Below are 21,345 nucleotides of genomic sequence, written 5' to 3' on the forward strand. Positions count from 1 at the left end.
GACCTCAGGTTCATGGGTTTGAGCCCCATGTTGGGGCATACAGCTTACTTTTAAAAAAATGCCCACTATGTCATGTACCTACCACACATATCAGATTCTCTCTCTCTCTCTCTCTCTCTCTCTCTCTCTCTCTCTCTCTCACACACACACACACACACACACACACAGTCACACTGTGAAACAGAATGGCTAAAGAAGGATCCTATTCATTTGAAATCGCGTTTTGCATTCCAGGCTCTTCTTGTTATGTTCTTACTGTATGCCAGGGGAAATGAGAAGATCCTATCCAGTTTTAAGAAGGTATTCCCAGTCAGTTTGAAGTAAAATCGTGGTGGAGGAGTGGGGGGACCAGGGCAAAAGTCCAGCACTTAAGGTACAATACCTGGGAACTCCTTGATGAAGAAGACCGTCCTGCCCTCAAGGAACCTCCCACCTGTGGGGGGAGACAAACCATTACCATACAGAATTTGAGTTTAACTGAGGCTAAGCATGAAGTGAGGGCACTAGCCCAGACCTGGAGGGCCAGGAGACACCACGGATGGAGTGACCAAACTGAAGACTCAGAAAAGTAGCTGGTGGCCTGGAAAGGAAAGCATCTCAGCAGGGGGAGCTCCCTAAGCCAAGACACCACATGTCAAGGAAGGGGGAGTAGACAGAAGGAATCTAATTGGTTTGGACCATAATGGTGGGCCATAAATGGCCACAAGGTGTTTGGGCTTTAGTGTATGGGTAGTGGGGAGCCCCGGAAGAGTTTTATGCAGGGGGATTATCCTTTATATTTGCATTTTAGAAGGGATTTGAGGGGGGAGAAGATTGAGTTAGGAGGCTCTTACAAAAGTGTGGGGTGGTTGGGGGAGCTGGGGTTGGGTGGCAGTGAGGATGGAGTGAAGAAGACTAAAGAGAGAACAGAAGAAGCCTCTTCTGGCCTGGTAGCAGTGAGAGAGGGAAAAGAGTCAAGACCCATGCACGTTTCCCACTTGGGCAACCAGGCAGATGGTGGTGTCATTCTGGAGGAGAGAGATCCAGAAAGAACAGTGGGGAAAGGGGGTTGAAGAGAAGTGGTGTGGGTTCCTTTGGAGACTTCCCTGGCGGTGGAGGTGCCTGGGAGGACGTCCAAGTAGAGATGACCAACGGGCAGCCGGATGAGCTGGTATGGAGTCATGGAGACTGTTTCTAGAGCTGAGATGGAAGCATGAAAATCATTCCAGCCAGGGAGAGGTGGGACCACCCTTGGAGCGTGGGTGGCCCAAAGGACAAGAAGGCCAGAGATGAGCTCTCGGGGACACCGGCCTTTGAGGGGTGGATGAAGCAGCCTGGGAAGGAGTGGCAGTGAGGTGCGGATAAACCACGGAACCCGAGTGTCTGGGAAAGTGGGGGCAGTTGCAGAGTGATTGGGGAGAGGAGCCTATATGCTTCCAAGGTTGCAGACACAAAGTCCCCAAGTCCGGAAGTTCTGGGAGGACAGGAACTTGCCTAGTGCCCAATCAGTACTCAGCAAACCATTCATGAATGAAAAGATGAAGCTTTTAGTAAGTCATGACTGGCCGGGGAGAGGCCTCGCTGTGTTCCTTCCTGTGGGCCAGCAGAGCTGGTCAGGGGTGAAAACTGTTCATTTAGCTCAGTCCTAGGGTCTGTATCCTCCTCTCCACGGTGCCAGCTCCAGCCACCTCCTCTTATTCTCTCATCTTCTCTGGGCATAGGCAGCAGGCACGAAGGGTCCCCAAAGGGTCTTTTTTAATGTATATTTTTGAGAGGGGGGGAGGGGCAGAGAGAGGGAGACACAGAATCCAAAGCAGGTTCCAGGCTCCGAGCTGTCAGCACAGAGCCCGACGTGGGACTCGAACTCATGGACTGTGAGATCACGACCTGAGCCGAGGTCGTTCGCTTAACCAACTGAGCCATCCAGGCGCCCATGAAGAGTCCCCCATGTTTTACAACAGGCGCTCATGACACAAATTCCCACCGAGGAGAAAAAAGTCAACCCTGGAGAATGGTATCTGATCTATCATGAAGTGGGCTATTTTGGGACTCGAATTACACAGGAGGGCTAGACACGCACAGAAATGAACACAGTTACAATTAGCATTAACTACAAGGTGTCGTATCTTTGCTGTACACACAGCCGGCAGCCGGCAGCGTGCCCTGGGGAGAGAGGAAGGTGAACGAGTGCCAAGATGGGAGGGGGCAGCATCTGCTGGAGGAGGAAGCAGCATTTCTCAGGAAGGCACAGTCACCTTGGGCAAAGTGGCCTCCGATATTGGAAGTGCCAGTTTGACAGGCTCCCCCTAGCTCAGGGAAATTCCAGACCCAAGAAGGAGGGACTGGTACAGGGCCAGAGGCTTTCTCTTAGGGTGTCACCGCCTCATGGACCATCCCCAGACACAAAGTAGATAGAACCTGTGCATAAAAGGAATCAATTTCCCCACGGTTCAGGCTTTTTAAAAATCTCAGTGAAAATGCACGGAGTGTTTGAAGGCCTGGGGGTCAGGCTTCGAGGACAGGTGCCCTAGAGTTTCCACTTGCCAGCTGATAACCTGGAACAGGTCGTCCAGGGCCTCAGTTTATTCATCATTAACACCCCTCTGGAATCCTTTTTCATAGTCTATTTCACCAGATTAGGGCGGATCAGATTAGATGATTGTATGGTAAAATGCCGTCTCTGAGAGCAGCCAATATCCCCTGCTTCGTAAAGAGAGCTGTGGGGATCTGACTCCCAGCTAAACAAGGCAGAGCCACCAGGACAGCTAGCTATCATGTCTGAATCCTCTTTTTTAATCCCCAGTGGCGAGCATGTTATCTAGGACACATTCACAACTCAAAAATGTTAGTTGAATAAATAAGTCATTGGTCCCTAAAGGGGAATATTACAAAAAGACCACAGCGTGCTTCATATCAGTTACATCTAGGAAAGATTTTTTCCAGTGTGAACTAGTACTAAAATATTCTGTTCTGATTCTAACCTCTGTCCAATTCCAACTTATATCACGTAACATTTGTACTCCTTGAGAACACAAACCAGGTCTTAATTTTTTTTTTAACATGTATTTATTTTTTGAGAGATAGAGACAGAGCATGAGCGAGGGAGGGGACAGAGAGAGAGAGTCACAGATTCTGAAGCAGGCTCCAGGCTCTGAGCTGTCAGCACAGAGCCCGATGTGGGGCTCGAACTCACGAACCACGAGATCATGACCTGAGCTGAAGTCAGACGCCTAACCGACTGAGCCACCTGGGTGCCCCAACACAAAGCAGGTCTTAATCATTGCATTTCGACAGGAGCTCTATGTGAGCAAAGACCTGGTTTTGCTCAGAGCTGCATCATCATACCTAGAACAGAGCCTTGTGCTTAGTAAGGCTCAGTAAGGATTTGTAAATGAATGAATGGTTTCTAACCTGTAACACCGTGCTAGGCATTCAGCAAATATTTGTTGAATGAAGAAATGATTAAGCAAGGAGAACACTGTCTCTCACTAATGCCCCTTTCTAATATTCTCAACTGAGGTGGTATAGCAAGGTGGGTGGGTAGGCAAGCTCTGGAGTCAGATGATCTGGGTTTGAATCCTGACTCTCCTACTCACTAACTAGGTGACCTGGAGTAAGCTACTGAACCTCTCTGTGCTTCAGTTTTCTTACCTATAAAATGGAGATAATAGAGGGGTCTACATGGCTCAGTGTCCAACTCTTGATTTCTGCTCAGGTCATGATCTCACACTTCACGGGATCGAGCCCTGAGTCAGGCTCTGCTTTGACAGCCAGAGCCTGCTTGGGATTCTCTCTCTCCCTTTCTGTCTCTGCCCCTCCCCTGCTCACTCACTCACACTCGTGCTTTCTCTCTCTCTCAAAACAAATAAACCTTTAAAAATAAATAAAATGGGGATACTAATAATTTTTCAAATAGGGTCACATGAATTCATTTGGAGGATCCATAAAACATTTAGCACAGTGCTGGCACATATTTTAATGACCATATCCGTCTCTTAATAACCTTCAGTGCCTCCCCTCTAGCTACAGAATAAGATAAAAATCAAGGTCCCCACAGCTGGGCTCCAATGTCCCTCTCTTTCCAGTCCCATCTTCCCACACTTTAGCGCTAACTACCCTTCCCTGGCTTGTCTGCTAGGCTAGACACTCCACTAAGCAATATGTACCATTCACTTATTTCCCTTTTCATGAAGGCCTGTAAGGGAGGACATTTTATTGCACATATTTCACTGAAGATGTGACCAAGGCTCAGAAAAGGGAAGTGACTTTCCCAGAGACACACAGCTTATCCCAAGGAAGTGAGATTCCATTCCAATTCCGCCCTGACCTGAAAGTTCGTGCTCTTATTCCCTGGACTCTGAAACCTTTGTTATGCAAAGTGTGGTCTGTGAACCAGCGCTACCAGCGTAACCTGGAACTTGCTAGAAACGAACAATCTCAGGCCTCACCTCAGACCCCCTGAATCAGAATCTGCATTTTCACAAGATAACCCAGGTGATTTCTGTGCCCAGGAGTTGGAAGCACTGTTGTAAACCCCTTTCTAGGGGCGCCTGGGTGGCTCAGTCAGTTAAGTGTCTGACTTTGGCTCAGGTCATGATCTCGTAGTTTGTGGGTTTGAGCCCCGGGTCGGGTTCGGTGCTGACAGCTCGGAACCTGGAGCCTGCTTTGGATTCTGTGTCTCCCTCTCTCTCTGCCCCTCCCCCTACTCGCACTGTCTCTGTCTCTCTCAAAAATTAATAAATAAAAGAAACCCTTTTCTACCAGTCAGACACAAAAGCTAATTAAATCAGTACTAGATCTCATTTAATCCCAACAGCTATCTGGGAGGTATCAGGAGGTCAGCATTGTTATCCCATTTTGCAGAGGAGGACACTAAGGCTCTGAGGGTTAAGTATCTTGACCTGAAGCCACATATGCCTGATGTCAGCATGATGCTCTGGCCACCTCCCTCTGCCTGGAGTGTCTTCACTCCCTCTGTTCCCTTGAAATCTCATCCTTTAGACTCTATTCAAAATCCCCTCCTGCTGAGTGAAGCCTCTCTTATCCACATCCCATTGGGCAGCTTAATGATTCCTTCCCCCATAGTCCCTGCAGCTCGCGATGCACATACCTTTCTCTTGGCCCTAATTCATTCTGTTTTAAAGAACTATGTGCTAAGTGCATACTGCATGCCAGGCACATGGCAGGCGTTGAGTAAATGTCTGTGCCCAAAGCACTGCGGCTTGAGTTGATCAAAGTACTTTCCTCACACCTGTGCTATCCTCCTGGGCATCCCTGTTCCTCCCACCTACGCACCCCCCCCCCCCCCCCCAGCTCCCCTATGCCCCTGGAGCACAGTCTGGCATCTCTTAGTGCCTCAAAATCACTAGGAAGCAAACTAAATGCTCTCCATTCTAAACGTGAAATATGTTTAAAGATTAATTAAGAGTAGAATGCTGCCAGGAGTGAGGCCTGGGCAATTCCTAAGGGTGCCAAGGTGATAGGCAGCTCACGGCCCAACACCACCAATCTTTGGGCTGACACCAGGTGGCAGAATGACCAACTGTCACAACAGTGGCAGATATTTGAAAATCTAACCCTCATTTTCTCACACCATCAAAGGAAGGCCCAGAAATAGTAAGCAACCTCTTCAAATACCCAGGGGTTTAAAATCAGGTCCTCAGGAACCTTCTGTCATTTCGTAAGCAGAAAGGGTGAAGGTGGCTGAGATGTAGGGCAAAGATCTCTGAGACACAGAGAACCCAATAGTCCCCATGCACTGCCTCTCCTTTTCTGGGAGGCCTGGTAAACCACGTGCTTCAAGGCCTCAATTTCCTCAGCTGTAAAATGAGGGGATTGGACTAGTTTCTAATGCTTCTTCCAGTTCTGAGATGCTGTGCTATAAAATGGGAGAAATGTGAACCTTTGGTTGCTATGATCTGAAAATATTTTGAATGTGGAGAATCAAATTGTACAGCAGTGCATGAACAAAATAATATGTTAATGACTAAGAAGATTGTATTTAATCCAATGGGAAACAGCAGAGCAGCCCGCTGCTGGTGATGTGTGTGTGTGTGTGTGTGTGTGTGTGTGTGTGCATGCGCGTGCGCGCACAGCTTTTTTCCTTGAGCTCAAACATGTACTTTGAAATCACTGATACAGTAATCAGGCCTCTGGCAGCCTATCTTGCCCAAACACACACGCACACACCACACACACACACACACACATCACTTCAAATTAAAATGGGGGGAAATTAGATTGCTGCTGCTTACATCCTTGCAGTATTTGGATTTTTTTTTTAAGAATTTTTTATCGTGGTGAAGGTGCTGTATTGAGAGCTTCTGGAGCCCTCTGATCTCAGAACTGGGACATGCATGTGGGTCGGGAGCTGGGGGTTTTATTAGCATTTTGCTTTTGCACACTGACTGCCCCCCTCAGCGTCACAATCCCGGCTGGTTGCAGGGCCCCCAGACCCTCAACGAGGGGAGTGGTCAGATCCACCGCCCCAGAGGCACCCCGGCCAAAGCACGTGCTCGCGGCGATAACCGCGGGGAAGATGAACACGCGCCGCCTGCTACGTGTCCGGCCGGGCGAGGCGGCGGGAAGGGTTAGATCGCCACCGAAGGGTCGGGGCCAGGAGGCAGAAGCGGGCCAGAGGCCTCACGTGCGTCTAACTAGCACACACACCACCCCCACCCCCCACCCCACCCGCCGCCCGCCCCTGCGGGTCCCTGCCCACCCTGGAGCCCCGGACCCGGGTCGGGCCCAGCAGGCCTAGGCCCCGCCGCTTCCCCTGGGAACCCCCCAGGCCACCTGCCGGGCTAGCTGGCCCGCAGGCGGAGGGCGCGGCCGCCCCTCCCCACCCGACGGCCGCGCCCGCGCCCCGGCCCGCGCCGATTGGCCGACCTCGCGGCCAGGTGAGGCAGCCCCGCCCCTCGGCTCCAGGTGCGGCGGTGGGACCGGGGCCGCGGCCCGGGCCGGGACGGGCGGCCGAGGCGCCATGGCCGAGTCCCAGCTGAGCTGCCTGGACGAGGCGCACGTGAACGAGAGGGTGACCGAGGCGCAGGCCGCCTTCTACTACTGCGAGCGGCGGCGGGCCGCGCTGGAGGCGCTGCTGGGCGGCGGCGAGCAGGCCTACCGCGAGCGGGTCAAGAAGGAGCGGCTTCGGGACTTCCTCTCCAGCCAGGAGCGCCAGGCCCTCCGCGCCGCCTGGAGCCCCTACGAGGATGCCGCCGCCGCCGCCGCCGCCGCCGCCGCCGCTCGGGGCAAGAGCAAGGCCAAGGCCAAGGCCCCGGCCCCGGCCCAGGCCTCTGCGGAGCCCGGAGAGTCCCTCGCCTACTGGCCCGACCTCTCCGATACCGAGGTGCCCCCGCTGGACCTGGGCTGGACCGACACCCGCGTCTACCGTGGCGTGAGCCGCGTCACCCTCTTTACCCACCCCCCCAAGGAGGAGAAGGCGCCCCACCTCAAGGAGGTGGTCAGGCAGATGATCCAACAGGCACAGAAGGTAGGCCGCGCCCCCGCCCCCACCAAGTGCAGCCCCTTGGACCAGGCCCAATATCAGAGGCAGGGCCTGGGGCAGGACTTCCTGACCACTCCCAGGAAAATGGGCCCAGAACCTTCCCTTAAGTCAGGGGGACTGGTGAGGCCTCTAGAGAAGATGGATGTGAACCTTGGTGAATTACAAGGTGCTGGACAGTGGTTTGTCATCATTATTGCAGTGTCCAGAGGGCTGGCTTTCCTCTGCCCTGTGCTTTTACTTCCCTGTCGGGTTCCTCTCTGTAGAGAAGGGTGGGGGCTGTAGGGTTTTGTGGGAAAGTGGGCCACTCCAAAGTCTTGATAATAACCCATGTGATGCCCTGGGATTTACAAAACATATCTTAGGCCATTTTTTCATTTGGTCTTCAGTCATCCGGAGAAACTGGGTAGTGAGACTTGTACACCCCTCCCCCAGCCATGCTGCTCTGAGGAGGCCCCCCAGAGTCAACAGGGGCCTGGCATTCACACCCCCTGGGGACAAGTACTAGAAGTCAAGCAGCCAGGAATGAATGAAGAAATGTATTTTGAGCACCTGCTCTGTGCCTGGCTCTGTGCTGGACACTTTGGACTCAACAGCTGAGGGTGGGGGGAAGTTCTCACTTATTGTGGCTACTCTGCTTGGGGGTTGAAAGGAAGGGATGTTCAGAATGGCCGGTTGGAATACTGATGGGCCAGTAGGTTGTGGGGCAGGGAGAAAAGTTTAATCTTTACTCTGTGCCCTTGGGTAGGGGCACCTGGGTAGGGTTTTTAGATAAAATATAGGACATCCCATTAAATTTGAATTTCAGATAAACAACAAATCATTTTTAGTATTAATATGCCTCAAATATCACATGGGTCATATTGATATTAAAATGTTATTTGTTTATCTGAAATTCGAATTTAATGTGGCATTCTGTATTTTTATTTGCTATATCTGACCCCCCCACACACAGAGATTTGTTAAGAAACACCAGCAGCTTAGGGGTGCTTGGGCGACTCAGTTGGTTAAGCATCCAGCTCTTAGTTTCAGCTCAGGTCATGATCTTACGGTTCGTGAGAGCCCCACATCAGGCTCTGCAATGACTGTGCGGAGCCCTGCTTGGGATTCTCTTTTCCTCTCTCTGCCCCTCTCCCCTCTCAAAAAGTAAATAAATATACATTAAAAAAAAACAAAACACAGCAGCCTTTAGTGCCCAATTCAGAATATACAACAGGAGTGACTTGGGTTCACCATTCTAATTCAACTCAGTGGATGTGGTTGGAGTCCTGTTACCTCTGGAGGCTGAAGTGGCCTGGCAGGGAAGACTAATCTAGAAAGACCAGTCCTGGTGCTTCTCTTCCAGGAAGGGGGATGCTTCCTGGAAGAAGGAAGGAAGGGTTAACTTTCCCATACTCCCTAAGAAATTCCTCCCTATCTGCCTGAGCTTTCTTTGTATATTGCATTCTGCAAAAGAGAAAAGCCAGTTTGAGAAGAGGAGAAAGGACCAGAATGGCAGTGCTATGCAGCAGGCTGCAGCTGGCCTAAGGGGTCAGGCGTCATGATGGGATACTAAAAGCCTTGATTTGTTAGCGCTTTATATGGGCCAGCCACTCTGCTACTAATTTGCTTTCATTTTCTCGTTTGCTTTTCACAAGAACTAGGCGAGATGGGTATTTTCCTTATTTTTTATTTTTTTATTTTTATTTTTTGGTTCAGAGCAGTATTTGCCAAAGGCCACACAGCTAGTAAGTGGCTGCACCAGGATTTGAAAGCCAAAGTCCTTGCTCTTAACCACTGTGCTACCCTGCCCTGCTGTCTGATGACATTGCAGCAGGATTAAACCAAGCAGCTTGAATGGAGCTAGCCCCGTCACCACCTGGGGGTGTGTGCCCTGTTACCAAAGGGAGAGACAGGACACCTGCCCACTGGGGCTGCTGGTCCCATTGGGATGTCAGGAGTCTCCTGTGTAATGCAATGTTCTTAGCTCTTTAAATATTTAACAACAGAAACTTTAACAATTGTGAACACATCCAATATGTACATATTTAACTAGTCGCTATTTCCTGAGTGCCCTGTGTGCCAAGCACTAGCCATAGAAGGATTTAAGCTGTGGTCTTTGCCCTCCAAGAGTTAACTTAAATGCTGAGGGATGTGCTGGAAGAAAAAAGCATTTTTGAGCCTGATGTGCCTAATCTAGGAGGGCTTCCTGAAGGAGGTGAATTGCAGAGTTGAAAAGGGGAAAGAGAAGGACACTGGAATGGGCAATTTCTCCATTAAGGAATTTAGGAGCAGGAATGAGAGATTTTTCCTTCAAAAGAGAAAGCAGCTCTGGCAGGAGGAAAGGGCTACCTTGGTGGGAGCTAAGTACCGTGTAGGGCCTGGGTCGAGGATCTGAGTCCAAAGCAGGTGACCAACCCCCTGGAAGAGGCAGCTTCTGACCCTGCCTGTGCCCACCCAACTCCCAGGCCTTCTGGGCCCCACGTATTCACTGTCGCCCACGTCTGTGCGGCACCTTCTCAAAGACCACGTGAAATAGGCCAGAGAGGTTGGCCTGTTTCACAGGTGAGGAAACTGGGGCACAGAGGAGGAAAGGGGCTTGCCCAAAGGCCATGTTGTTGGTTATGGAAAGACCCAGATCCCTGGCTTCTGCTCTACAGGCTACACCCTCTGACCCCTGTCTGCTTCACCCTCACCCCAGCTTGTTTACACTAGATTCTTCCCCCTTCCTTTTCACCCTGAGGCAGGGAGTTTCCTTTGTCTCCAGGGAGAGTCAGCCTGCTGTGAGGCCAGAAGGGGCAGCCAGAGATGGTTAGATGAGGGCGACTATGGAGGGGATGCACGTCCAACTGTGTCCCAGACGCTTTCCTATTTTATCTCATTTAATCTTCAGAATAACCTCGTGAGATGCTGTCATTTTTACTCCTGAATGACAAACGGGAGTGGCTGGGACATGCCCGCAGCCGAAGACCAGTGAGGGTTTCGAACCTGGGCCTCAGAGATATGGAGAAAGGAGCCTAACTAGGGGACACTTTGAAAATCTGATGGGAGGTGGGGCGGGGGGGGGAGTGGGGGGGAGGCAGAGGCAGTGAGGACACAGCCCAGTGGGTGGAGGTGTGGCCTGGGAAACTGGGAGGACGGCCTCGGAAGCAGCAGTCAAATTACCTGCTCTCTAGGCCTCTGTGGATGGAAGAAGGCCCTTGGGGCCGTGCTAGATAGCTGGCATTCAAACATTTGGCCCTGTTTAGCTTTGGGGTGGGGTTTTGTTCCCTGCTGTTCTTTCCCCCTTGAGTGATCTGCTTGTTTTAGTGTCACTGAACGATGGACTTTGCTTAAACTACAGGCTGAAAAGCTGCCTTCAGGGACTGAGAAATGAGTCCCTAGCCTGTCCCACGGTGGCAGAGATGCCCAGGGGAGATGGCTACTGTGTGGACTGCTGCGATCATCTCATCGTAACTGCAGAGAGCTGAGGGGAGGGGCGGGGGGCGCGGTCGACTTCGAGCAAGACCACGTGTGGACCGGGAAACTTTTGCTTCTTATCTACAAGGGCAAAGTGAGAGGACCAAGCAGGTGCAGTTTGGATGGGCTAGTGATTTGGGAGGAGAGTGTTCATCCGGTCATGGGACAGATATCTCCAGGTTACTGTGTGCTAAGCACTTTAGTAGAAAACAGACACATAAAACGCACCCCTGCTCTTAAGTAGCCTAATGGTCCACTAAACCATCATTAGAGTATACAGTTGGATGCACGCCTGACAGCGGGCGTGGCAGCAGGGGCAGAAACCCAGGCCCGGGTTAGGGAAGGGCCTTTGATGCCGGGGCCTGGCTACAAGCGTGTCTGAACGCAACAGGAAGGCTGAGGTTGTACCTGCACACACCCGTCTTTGCACCCAGGCTCCCCCGTGCCCGGTGGTGTCCATTTTTGAAGCTGCTGGGTGGGTTTAGAGAGATTGCCTATGCTTCAGGAATAGAAAACTTACCGGCCCCCCCAATCTCCAGGACTGACCCTTGGCCCTGCACTCCTGGGCCCCGCATCCAAATGCATTTCACTGCCTACCACAACCTTTGAACCTCAATCATCATGTGAGGCAGAATATTATCTTCATTTCTCAGATGAGGCCTCTGAGGTCCAGAAGGGTGAGAGGACTTATCTTTAGACCAAGGACAAGGAAATTATACAGCCTCCCCAGGTACCTGGTCAGGGAAGATGACAAACACAGCCCAAGAGAGGGAGGCTGGTGGCCTAGGCAGCTTTGATTAACCAGCAACTCTTCATTCCTGTCACAGTAAGAGGACCAGACCTGCCTGGTTGGTGGGGGACAGAGGGGCGTGAGCCACAGGCCTGACCTTACCCTCCCCTGCCTGCTGACAGCTCTGTCCCCTTTCCCTCAGGGCCCGGCTCAGGCGCCACCCCTTTCTTGGCACTTTATCAAATTTTCAATCCAAAAGTGACCTTTTTGTTCTCAGACGTGGCTCCTTGTTTGTCCCGCCTGTGTGTCTGGCACACGGCTCGCTTTGGGAGAGCCCATTTTATCCCTGGGGGCCCAGAGCTTTGGAAGAGCCAAGAGTCCACCTTCCTCCTCTTGGTCTGCCTCGCTGGGCCTCAGCCGTCACAGAGGGCCAGTGATGTGTATGAGTGGCTGGCCACCCATTTCTCTCCATCCCTCCAGCAAAGCAAGTGTCTAGAGAAGTCCCCTGCTGAACTGCAAGTTACCCAGGGGATTCCTTTAATCCCCATTGTCATAAACTGTCTGGCAGCAGAGAAAAGAATGCTCTAAACTGGGGGGAGGGGCATAGGGACTTGGGAGAAGGCACCAGAGCAGGAGATGTCTGGTTTGCCAGGTCAGCAGCTTGGTTAGAGGTCTGGGCAGCTGATGGGGGTGAACAGCTGGGAACACATGACCTGGGGGTGTGGCAAAGTCTTAGAGTCTCTGGCTCGTGGTGCCAGGAGCCTCACCTTTGCAGGTGGCAGCCTGTGCCACTGGGTAGAGCCCACTGTTGGCCACTGTTCCCCTATTGGCCTCAGCCGGTGCCTCCCTCATTCAAGTTCATCCAGTAGATAGTACTGAGCACTGTCTCGTACCAGACCCCATGCTTGGCATTGGGATATAGACGTGAAGCAGATGCAAAAACAAAAAGAAAGAAGTCTGCCCCACCTGACCCTTCTTCCTTACACATAACCATTCCGGACGGGCTTTCTTTCAGAGCCCCGGGAAGCTCCTTGTCCCACCGAGGCTGGTGGATAATGGTGCAGCCGCCGCTCCAGGGGCTGGCTGAGTGCTTCATAGCCCTTCCGGGATCTTGCCCCAGCCTGTCCCGGCATCCCCGCCAAGCCCTGAGCTCTTTGGCCATTGGATTCTGAACAGATTCTGAATGTCTCTCCTTTATGCTCAGTCACTGATCCCGGGAGCCAGAATTTCTGAGCAGTGGAGACCCAGCTTCATGTCAGGGTCAAGGACAGGCTCCTAAGTTGGAAGGTCTTGGTTTCTCTCCAGATCTGCCCAATTACTGGCTGTGTCCGTAGGGTAAAGCACTTCTTGCTCTGGGGCTCCTGACCTGCAAAATGGGAGGATAATGCCTAGATTTCTGGATGGTTTTGAAAAACAAGGAAGAAATTTGTGTGAAAGCTAAGGATACCAGTTAAGTATTCCACAAAGGTCAATTGTTCTGGAAAGTAACTGCTGCCTTCTCTGTCTTCTCACAGAGCAATGGAGGGACGTGTGGCCGAATTTCCTCCCAGGAAGTGGGGGTGCCGCAGCCAGCAGATGAGTTAGGGGAGTTAGGAGTCACCTCTCATTGTTGGGGTTGGGCATCCTGTGCAGGTGTACTTCCCGTTTGCCTCCTTAGAGTGAGAGAGGACCGGCTTCCCACTGTCCCCCAGCCCCCTGCATTTACCTGTTGGCTTTGATTTGGTAGCAGCTGTTTGTGGGGCTGGGGCATCTGAGTCCTCAGCCAAAGATCTTCTCTAGGATCTGCCGTGGGCAGAGACAGGACAGGATGGTGCAGAGGTGCCCTGGTTCCTATACAGGGGATCCCCGAGGGTGTTCCCCTTGCACTGTCATCCAGAAGGGCTGGCTGGCTGTGAGACCCAGCCCAAGGAGCCTGAGGGCAGTCTGGAAATATTCCTCAGAACTAAAGCTTTCCTAGGTGGGCAGTAGGGCACAGGGGGACAGACCATGTTTCTCTCTTTGGAGAAGGAGTCCTAGGCTTGGTTCCTCTGAAATCTGACACTTTGGGTCCCTGAACCTCTGAGGACGGGTGTTTCCCAGGGAGCTCAAAGGTCGAAGATGGGGCCTCAGTAAAGGGGTGCCTTCTTCATGACCTTCTCTTGGTCTTGTGGGGAACAGATCCAGGTTTATCAGGCTCAGTCTCAGGAGACCAGGCCACAGCCAAGGGTAGGAGTACCCAGTTGGGATCCAGGAGCCAGAGTGTCCTCATTCTTGCCCAGGTTGTCTATGTCCTTGCCCACTAGGTGACCTTGGGCACATCATTTGATCTTGCTGGGCTTCTGTCTCTGCATCTCTGAGTGGGGATAATTCTTGCCTTCTAACTTTCACAAGATTGCTCTGAGACTCTAAAGCAAGACTATGAGACAGCGCTTTGAAAAAGATGAGTAATGTATGCAGATAAAAGGGATTTCTATTAAGAGGGGCTAACATTGTTGAAAGATAGGTGCTACGCTATTTCCTTTAATTAATCCACTCCTCAACACCTCACAAGGGAAGCACTATCTTCCCAGAGGCGCAGGGAAAGTACAAGATCATAGAATTCATAAGAGGCTGACTGGGATTCCACCCAGGTTTGAGTTCAAGACTTGTGTCCTTCTGCTACAAATGCCATTACCCTTGGGTACTGCCCTCTGGGGCCACCTCTTCCCTCTAAAACTTTCAGAAGCAAAGTGTATTTGTTGCCAGCCAGGCTCTGGGAAGCTCACAGACTAGTTTGGAGACGGACAAGTACACAGCTGCTAGGTGCTCTGACCTATGCCGAGTGGGTGAGAAGGTTCTCTCCACTTGGAGATGTTGGGGCAGGCGTCACCTGGAAGCTGAGGGTAGGTAGCTTCCAGGGACCTAGATTGTCCTCTTTTTTGTTTGTTTGTTTTTTATATTCTTCCATTTCTTTAATTTAATTTTATATTTGTTTGTTTGTTTTTAAATCTATATCCAAGTTAGTTAGCATATAGAGCAATAATGATTTCAGGAGTAGATTCCAGTGATTCATCCCCTGTGTATAATGCCGAGCTCATCCCAAAAAGTGCCCTCCTTAATGCCCCTTACCCATTTAGCCCATCCCCCTACCCATAACCCCTCCAGCAACCCTCAGTTTGTTCTCTGTATTTAAGAGTCTCTTATGTTTTGCCCCCCTCCTTGTTTTTATGTTATTTTTGCTTCCCTTCCCTTATGTTCATCTGTTTTGTATCTTAAATTCCTCATATGAATGAAGGCCTATGATTTTTGCCTCTCTAATTTTGCTTAGCATAATACCCTCTAGTTTCATCCATGTGGTTGCAAATGGCAAGATTTCATTCTTTTTGATTGCCGAGTAATACTCCATTGTCCTATATTGTCCTCTTAATGTCCCCCTGGGACTTGTGACCTCACTGGCAAGCTGAGATCTTGATGGGGTTCCCAGCCAGCACCCCTAGTCCTTCCACACTCTCACCCCTAGCGTGCTGCCTCACCTTGGCTGGTGGCCAGGTCCACCTCCCTTTTCTCAGAGTGTACAAGGCAGAGCCTGTTCTTGGGCAGGATTCCAATCTGGGGGGGCAGGTGGGGAGCAGGGCAGAGAGCAATCGAGCGGGGTGGGTCCTGGCTGATTGCCTGCCTGTGCTCCTGGTGGTGTCCTGAGCAACCCCCACCTCTCTGAGTCACTCTAGCGATCCCTGCTAGATCCCTCCCCCACCACACCTCGCCTCCCAGGTGCTATGACCAGTCAGCTTTAGCCTGCTTTTCCTTCTCCGAAATCCGTGGAGTCTGTGGACTTGCTAATGATCCCAGAATCTTAGCCCTGGAATAAAGCCTATGGCTTTTCTAATTATTAGTCTCTCTGGCCCAAGTTTCCAATTATCTGGAAGCTCTTCCTGGCACTGCCTGTATGGTGGTCATCACTCTGTTGGACCCCTCAAAGTACTGCCTGGGCATGTGGGAGGCTCCAGATAAATATTCTTTTTGTTCTCTTTTCTAGCAGTGAGTCAGCAGATGCTTGGGGAGGTGGCAGGGACCAGGGTGCTTTACCTTTTGGTGGGTCTCTGAGGACAGACTATGAGTGTTCTTAACTCCCTTTTCCACACATTTGTTCATTCAATATGTTTTACTGGGGACCTACTACATGCCAGGTTCAAGAAATATACAGTGGAATAAAACGTGGACCCTGACCTTAAGTCTAATGGAGCTAAAAAGACAAACTGTAGGGCATTTGGGGAAGGGGTCGATAGCTGTCATTTGGGCACTTAAATGTCAGACATGCAGTGCCAGCTCTTTAAGAATATATTATTTCATTTAATTTTCACAACAAGCCCGCAACTTTCCATTTTACAGATGAGGAAACTGAGGCTCAGAGAGGATAAGGTCACACCGCTGGTAGCTAGCGGAGCTGGATGGAACCGAGTCTGATTCCCACGGAGCTGCAGGGGAGCAGAGGCCTCCCAGGAGCTGACAGCCAAAGCAGCCAGTCTGGGAGGGCGGGCAGGCCAAGGGTGGGGTCGTGCAAGGCCAGAGGCCAGGGAATGCATGGATTCACTTCATTCCCTGCACCCCAACGCCCTCCAGACAGCACTCCCCAACGCACCCCTCCCTGCACTCTCCATGTGCCTCTCTGGGGAAGCCCTCCCAGGTAGTATCACCTGGCAGTGGCCACAAAGTTATCCTTTCTGCTGCTCAGAACCTCCCGGGTAAACTGCCAGTTCCAGTTGCCTTGCCTTCTTGGATCGATCAAGAAATACCTCAACAGGTACTTTCCAGTCCTGCCTGGCTCCACCCATATATTGTCTAGCACTCAGAGCTCCAGACCAGCAACCCAGACCAGCAGCTGATCCTAAAAATCATCTGTGTATCTTCACCAGAATTTTTTTTTTTTAGCAGCTGATTTATCTTCCTAATTATGTTTAGCTTTAAGCTAATGTTAAAACGAGCTTGTATTAGATAATTTTCACTAATTAACACCAACTTAATGCAGGGAAGTCATCCCAGAAGCCCGCCGTGGGGCACGGAAAAGCTGGCCTAGGATCTTAAGAAGAATTGCAATGCTTACTCCCTAGCGGGTCACATATGGTTCTTCACGGCTGAATTAGTTGACCTTGCTCACGTGGGTACAGTCTTTTCTCCGTCTCTGGAGAGCTGGCTGGGGTCTCCTTTGTATTGTCCCCTTCATCAACTTAGTTTGGGGTATGGGTGTTGAGAGGGAGACGGTCTCATAGGGTCACATCAACGGGGAATGAGTCCCAGTGGCACAAGCAGGGAGACATGACCTGCGGGGTCGGGAGCAGAGCCTGGCACAGAGGCCAGGCGGTCTGGGAGAGGAGGCAGCCTGTCCGGGTGGAATTGGGCTCCTGCGGCTGCCAGTGCATCCAGGGAGCCTGGTGTTTAATGACGACTAATTAGTGAGCTTGAAACAATGTAACATGGCTACAGACAGCTGGGAAGCTTCAGCTGACAAAGCGCACATGCCCTGCTGGCGGAATGGGGGCAACTTGGCCTCCAGGCGGAGAACAGGGCCCCTTCTGGTCTTGGCTCTGCCCTCTTGGTAGGCCAGGGCTCTGGTCCAGACTGCTTCCTCAGCATCCCGAGGGGAGCCCCCTACTCCGGAGGTGTTGTTGGAACATTCAGTGTCAGGTCCTGGATTGGAAGGAATGACAGGTCTCTGCCCCCACCCCTCAGGTGCTCAGGACAGACACAGGCCTGAGCAGACAAGCACCTCGGGGAGGGCAAACACCACCCATCCTCGGGACTGAGGACAGGAAATGATCCTGGGAGGGCCTCTGGGAAGAGTGAATTAGGGCCCTCAACAGCGAAAGGGCGGTCCAGTCACCGCAGGGATGGGGTGGTGGCAGCATGAGTTAGGGCACGAGTTGTGCGGGGCGGGGGGGGGGGGGGTGAGGGGGTTGCTGGTGTGGTTGGAGAACGTAGAGCATCTGGTGTGGTGGGAGTTTATTGTCAGGGGAGGGAGTGGATTGGAAGCACGTGAAGGGTCTTCAGCTGGGCTAAAGGCTTAATTCTGTAGGCAGCCTGGGGCCAGCGTTTGAGCAGAGGAATGACATGTTTCGGGTTGTGTTGTTGGGTCCACCTGCCAGGAGGGAGAGGGACTGAGTGAGCTGTATCCCATCAAGCTGACCCTGAGCACCTACCGTGTGCTCAGCGAGAAAGGGCAGGGCCTGGCCATCCGGGGGAATCTCTGCATTCCTGTGCTTCCTCACAGGAACCGTGGGGTAGAATTCAGAGGTCTCACTGCCAGCGTGGGATCCCTGACTCCAAAGTCTGCTTGTCCCCCTGCAATACACTCTTGGACCAGGGATTTAGCAGAATGAATCTGGAGCCCAGGGTGGGGCAGGGCGAGGCCAGGCAGTGTTCCTCTGTGCAGGCCTCCCCTGTTGGCTCTGCTCTCCTTTTACCCCAGGGAGCTCAACACAAAGCTTTCTTATTCAGTCGTTCACATCCTACGTGTGCTGAATTGGTGATAATTCCAACAGAGCCTGTTGAAGCCTTGATGACAACAAGAAGTCTGGTGTACCCAGAGCACTGAGAGCCCCCCCCCCCCCCCCCCGCCATGGCCGAGGGAGTTTCTGTCGTGCCACGGCACGCTTGCAGGGCTGCGTTAGCCCCTATGACCGTGAGATTCCCAGGGACCACTTCCAGGTCCTCCCTACTCAGGCGGTTGTTGCTTACGGTGTTCCCGCTGGTCTGTGTGCAAGTACAGACACCCAGCACTACTCGAGGAACAGTGCACTGTACAGGCTCTTCACTTAATTGAGCTGCCCTTCCCCTCAATTAGCTCAAGTTCTGACCTTTCTGCAAGTGTAGTGTTGTCTAGGCTTTAATCACCACCCCAGGCTGGGCCTGCTGGGCATGGTATTGAGCAAAGGAAAAAAATCTCCACCTTGATGTCTGAGCCTGCGGGCGGCTCCTGGCGGCCAGCTCCCTGGGAGCTCGCCCCCCCCCCCACCCCCCCCCCCTCCCGCCCCGCACTGGCTCTCTCCTCTGTCACCCCTCCTCTGAAGTGGTGGCCCCTTTGTTCAGGGTTCAGTCTCTGAGGAGAGAAAACGGCACCAGTATTTACCTACTGCTCACAACAGGCCAAGCGCCCAGCTCCTTGAGCCGCCCACATTATCTCACTAAAAACCCAGAACAACCGGGTGAAGACATCACCTCCCCGTTTCAAAATGAGGAAACTGGTGCTTAGATGGAATGACTCGCTCAAGGCCATACAACCAGTAAGACTTTCTGCTTCCAGAGAGCAGATTCTCTTGCAAACAGCAGTCAGGCCATCCACCACCTGCGTTCAGATCCCCTGCAGGGGAAGGGTGTTGCTAAAATGTATTATTTAAGGACCCGCTGGATCCGAATCTCTGCGGATGGGGCCCTTGAACCTGCACATTCAACAGGCACATCCCCGTCCCTAACCCACCCCAGATGATCCTTTATACGCTGAAGTCTGACAACCACTGCCCTGTAGACCTTGGTCCCTCTGCGGAGATCAGAGGAGACTGCTGGCTGCCCGACCCAGCACTACCCTCCACGGGAAAGGGAAGGACTGCTCACTGTTCCCAGACAAACTGACTCCCCTGGGCTGCCAGACAGAGGGCCAGCTGCTGCCCTCCCTACCCCAAGGAACCTTAGGGCTTTAGGTGTGGGAGTTAGCCCCCTTCACCCTATAGTGAGTTTAATGACCCCTCATAACCACGCAGCTTTTTGGTGGGATTTTGTGAGCATGACCTCATCTGAACCTCCCAGCAGCCCTGGGAGGTAAATGTCGGGCCCCAGGCTCTCATGTAATCAGTGGGAACCTGAACGACCTCTGTGCCTTGGTGGGCTTCCTTCCTTCCTCCCTCCCCAGAAGGACATGACCTGCAGCTGGCACCCCTGCAACGAACAGGCCTGGACCGTGCCCCTCCCTGCCCAGTGCCTACAGCTCCACGTCAGCAGAGCCCGGGGGGGGTGGGGGGGGGGCGGGAAGCAGTGAGGGAGAGAGTGGCATTGTCCCGCTCTACTGAAGCATCCTGGTTTTGTGTGACTGCAGGTGGCCTGGGGTCCCAGCCAGAGTAGATCCGTGCCCAGAGCTGCCCTGTCCCCATCACTTGGTGAGAGGGCCGGGGACAGCTTAGTGCTGTAGGGAAGCTCACGACTGGGGTCAGGCCCAGGCTTTAGTCCCATCTCTGCCCAACAGAGTAAATTAACCTTGGAGCCGGGCTCTAACTGTAGAAGTTTCCTTCTACCTCTGAGATTCTTTGCGTCTGAAATGTCCTTCAGTGCGGGGGCTAAGTACAGAGGTGCAGCCTGTGCCCGGCACGCAGGTACAACCGAGAGGCTTTGCAGGACTGACACACAGCCCAGGCTCCACTTAGGGCCCTGCATCTCATTACGCGGAGGACAGGCTCTCTTTTGTAATTTTCACGAAGGTGCCTGCTCTATGTGCTGGTTGCAGCCCTGCTTCCTGGCCTGATGTACTTGGTGCAGACTTCTACCCCTTGGTTAAGAACTGTCCTCACTTACGGACTGGCTGCTCCTTTAAGATCTTGGGTGGGTAGAACAGAAGCAAAGAGATCAGACCTTTGAGCTGTCGCTGAGGTGGCAGTCCTAGAAGGTTCCAACTTCTTTCCCCTTCTCTGCACCCCTGAGGAAGATCTTTCTTTTTTTAATGTTTATTTTTTATATTTATTTTGAGAGAGAGGGAGAGAGAGTACAGAGGAGGGGCAGAGGGAGAGGGAGACAGAGAATCCCAAGCAAGATCTTCACTGAAAGTGCAGAGCCCGATGCGGGGCTTGAACTCACGAACCATGAGATCATGATCTGAGCTGAAACCAGGAGTCAGATGCTTAACTATCTGAGCCACCCAAGCGTCGCAACCCTTGAGGAAGATCTTTAACTCTGCCTTCCAGCAAGATGATCTAACCAAGAATATTGCTCAGTATTATTTTTTTCCTCCACCCCAGTGCCTTGTCACTAATGAAATAAAAGAGATAACTATAAAGCTACATCTGCACCCCACAAGTACATTCAGATATTCATTTCACAAACACAGAGAACTGACTTGGTGTTGAGATGGCCCCCGAGGGTAGAGATTCTGAGGGAAATCAGATGGTCCCTGCCATCCAGGAGCCCACAGGCCAGTAAGGGACAGAGCTGGTCAGCAGATGTTACAACAAAGTGTCGGACCTCTGACTTGCCTGGAATCCAGTGTGGGCAGGAAGCAGGGAGTGGCAAGCATTGCTGGGTAGGGAGAAGTTCGAGAAATTCTTGCCTGAGCCTCGAAAGCTGCATAGGAGTTTCAAAGGGGTATTAAAGGAGTAGGAACAAAAGAACTCAAAACTGCCTGATACGTGTAAAGGTTCTCAAAAGAGAGTGGGGGGTGAGGGAGATGCAACTTTGCCCCCCGGAGACACTTATCAGCGTCTACAGACATTTTTGGTTGTCGCCACTCTGAATGACACTACTACCACCATGCTGCTAAATATCCTGCCGTGCACAGTACAGCCCCCACAACAAAGAAATATGGGCCCCGAAAGGTCAACAGTGAAACTGTAGGGAAACCCTGTGCTACGGTAATTGTAAGGACAGAGGTGAGGTGGCCTAAGATGAGGCTGGAGACGAAGAAAGGGGCCAATCATAAGGCCCTTCAAGTGCTGAGCTAAGGAGGATGGAGGGCTCTGGGACCCACTGGTTCATGAGGCCATTG

At 52.1% G+C, this 21,345-nt stretch overlaps 1 protein-coding gene across 1 annotated transcript in view; it reads left to right on the forward strand.

Annotated features, from left to right (window-relative positions):
- The first annotated feature begins 6,890 nt into the window (after nucleotides 1–6,890).
- FAM83F (family with sequence similarity 83 member F) overlaps nucleotides 6,891–21,345 on the forward strand; it is a 34,208-nt gene continuing 19,753 nt past the window's right edge. The window contains exon 1 of the mRNA XM_015077853.3: nucleotides 6,891–7,468. Coding sequence (XP_014933339.3) covers nucleotides 6,962–7,468 — 507 coding nt within the window. The 5' untranslated portion in view covers nucleotides 6,891–6,961. The remainder of the gene's footprint in view (nucleotides 7,469–21,345) is intronic.

The sequence above is a fragment of the Acinonyx jubatus genome, chromosome B4, assembly GCF_027475565.1.
Source record: "Acinonyx jubatus isolate Ajub_Pintada_27869175 chromosome B4, VMU_Ajub_asm_v1.0, whole genome shotgun sequence".
In the NCBI taxonomy this organism is placed as follows: domain Eukaryota; kingdom Metazoa; phylum Chordata; class Mammalia; order Carnivora; family Felidae; genus Acinonyx; species Acinonyx jubatus.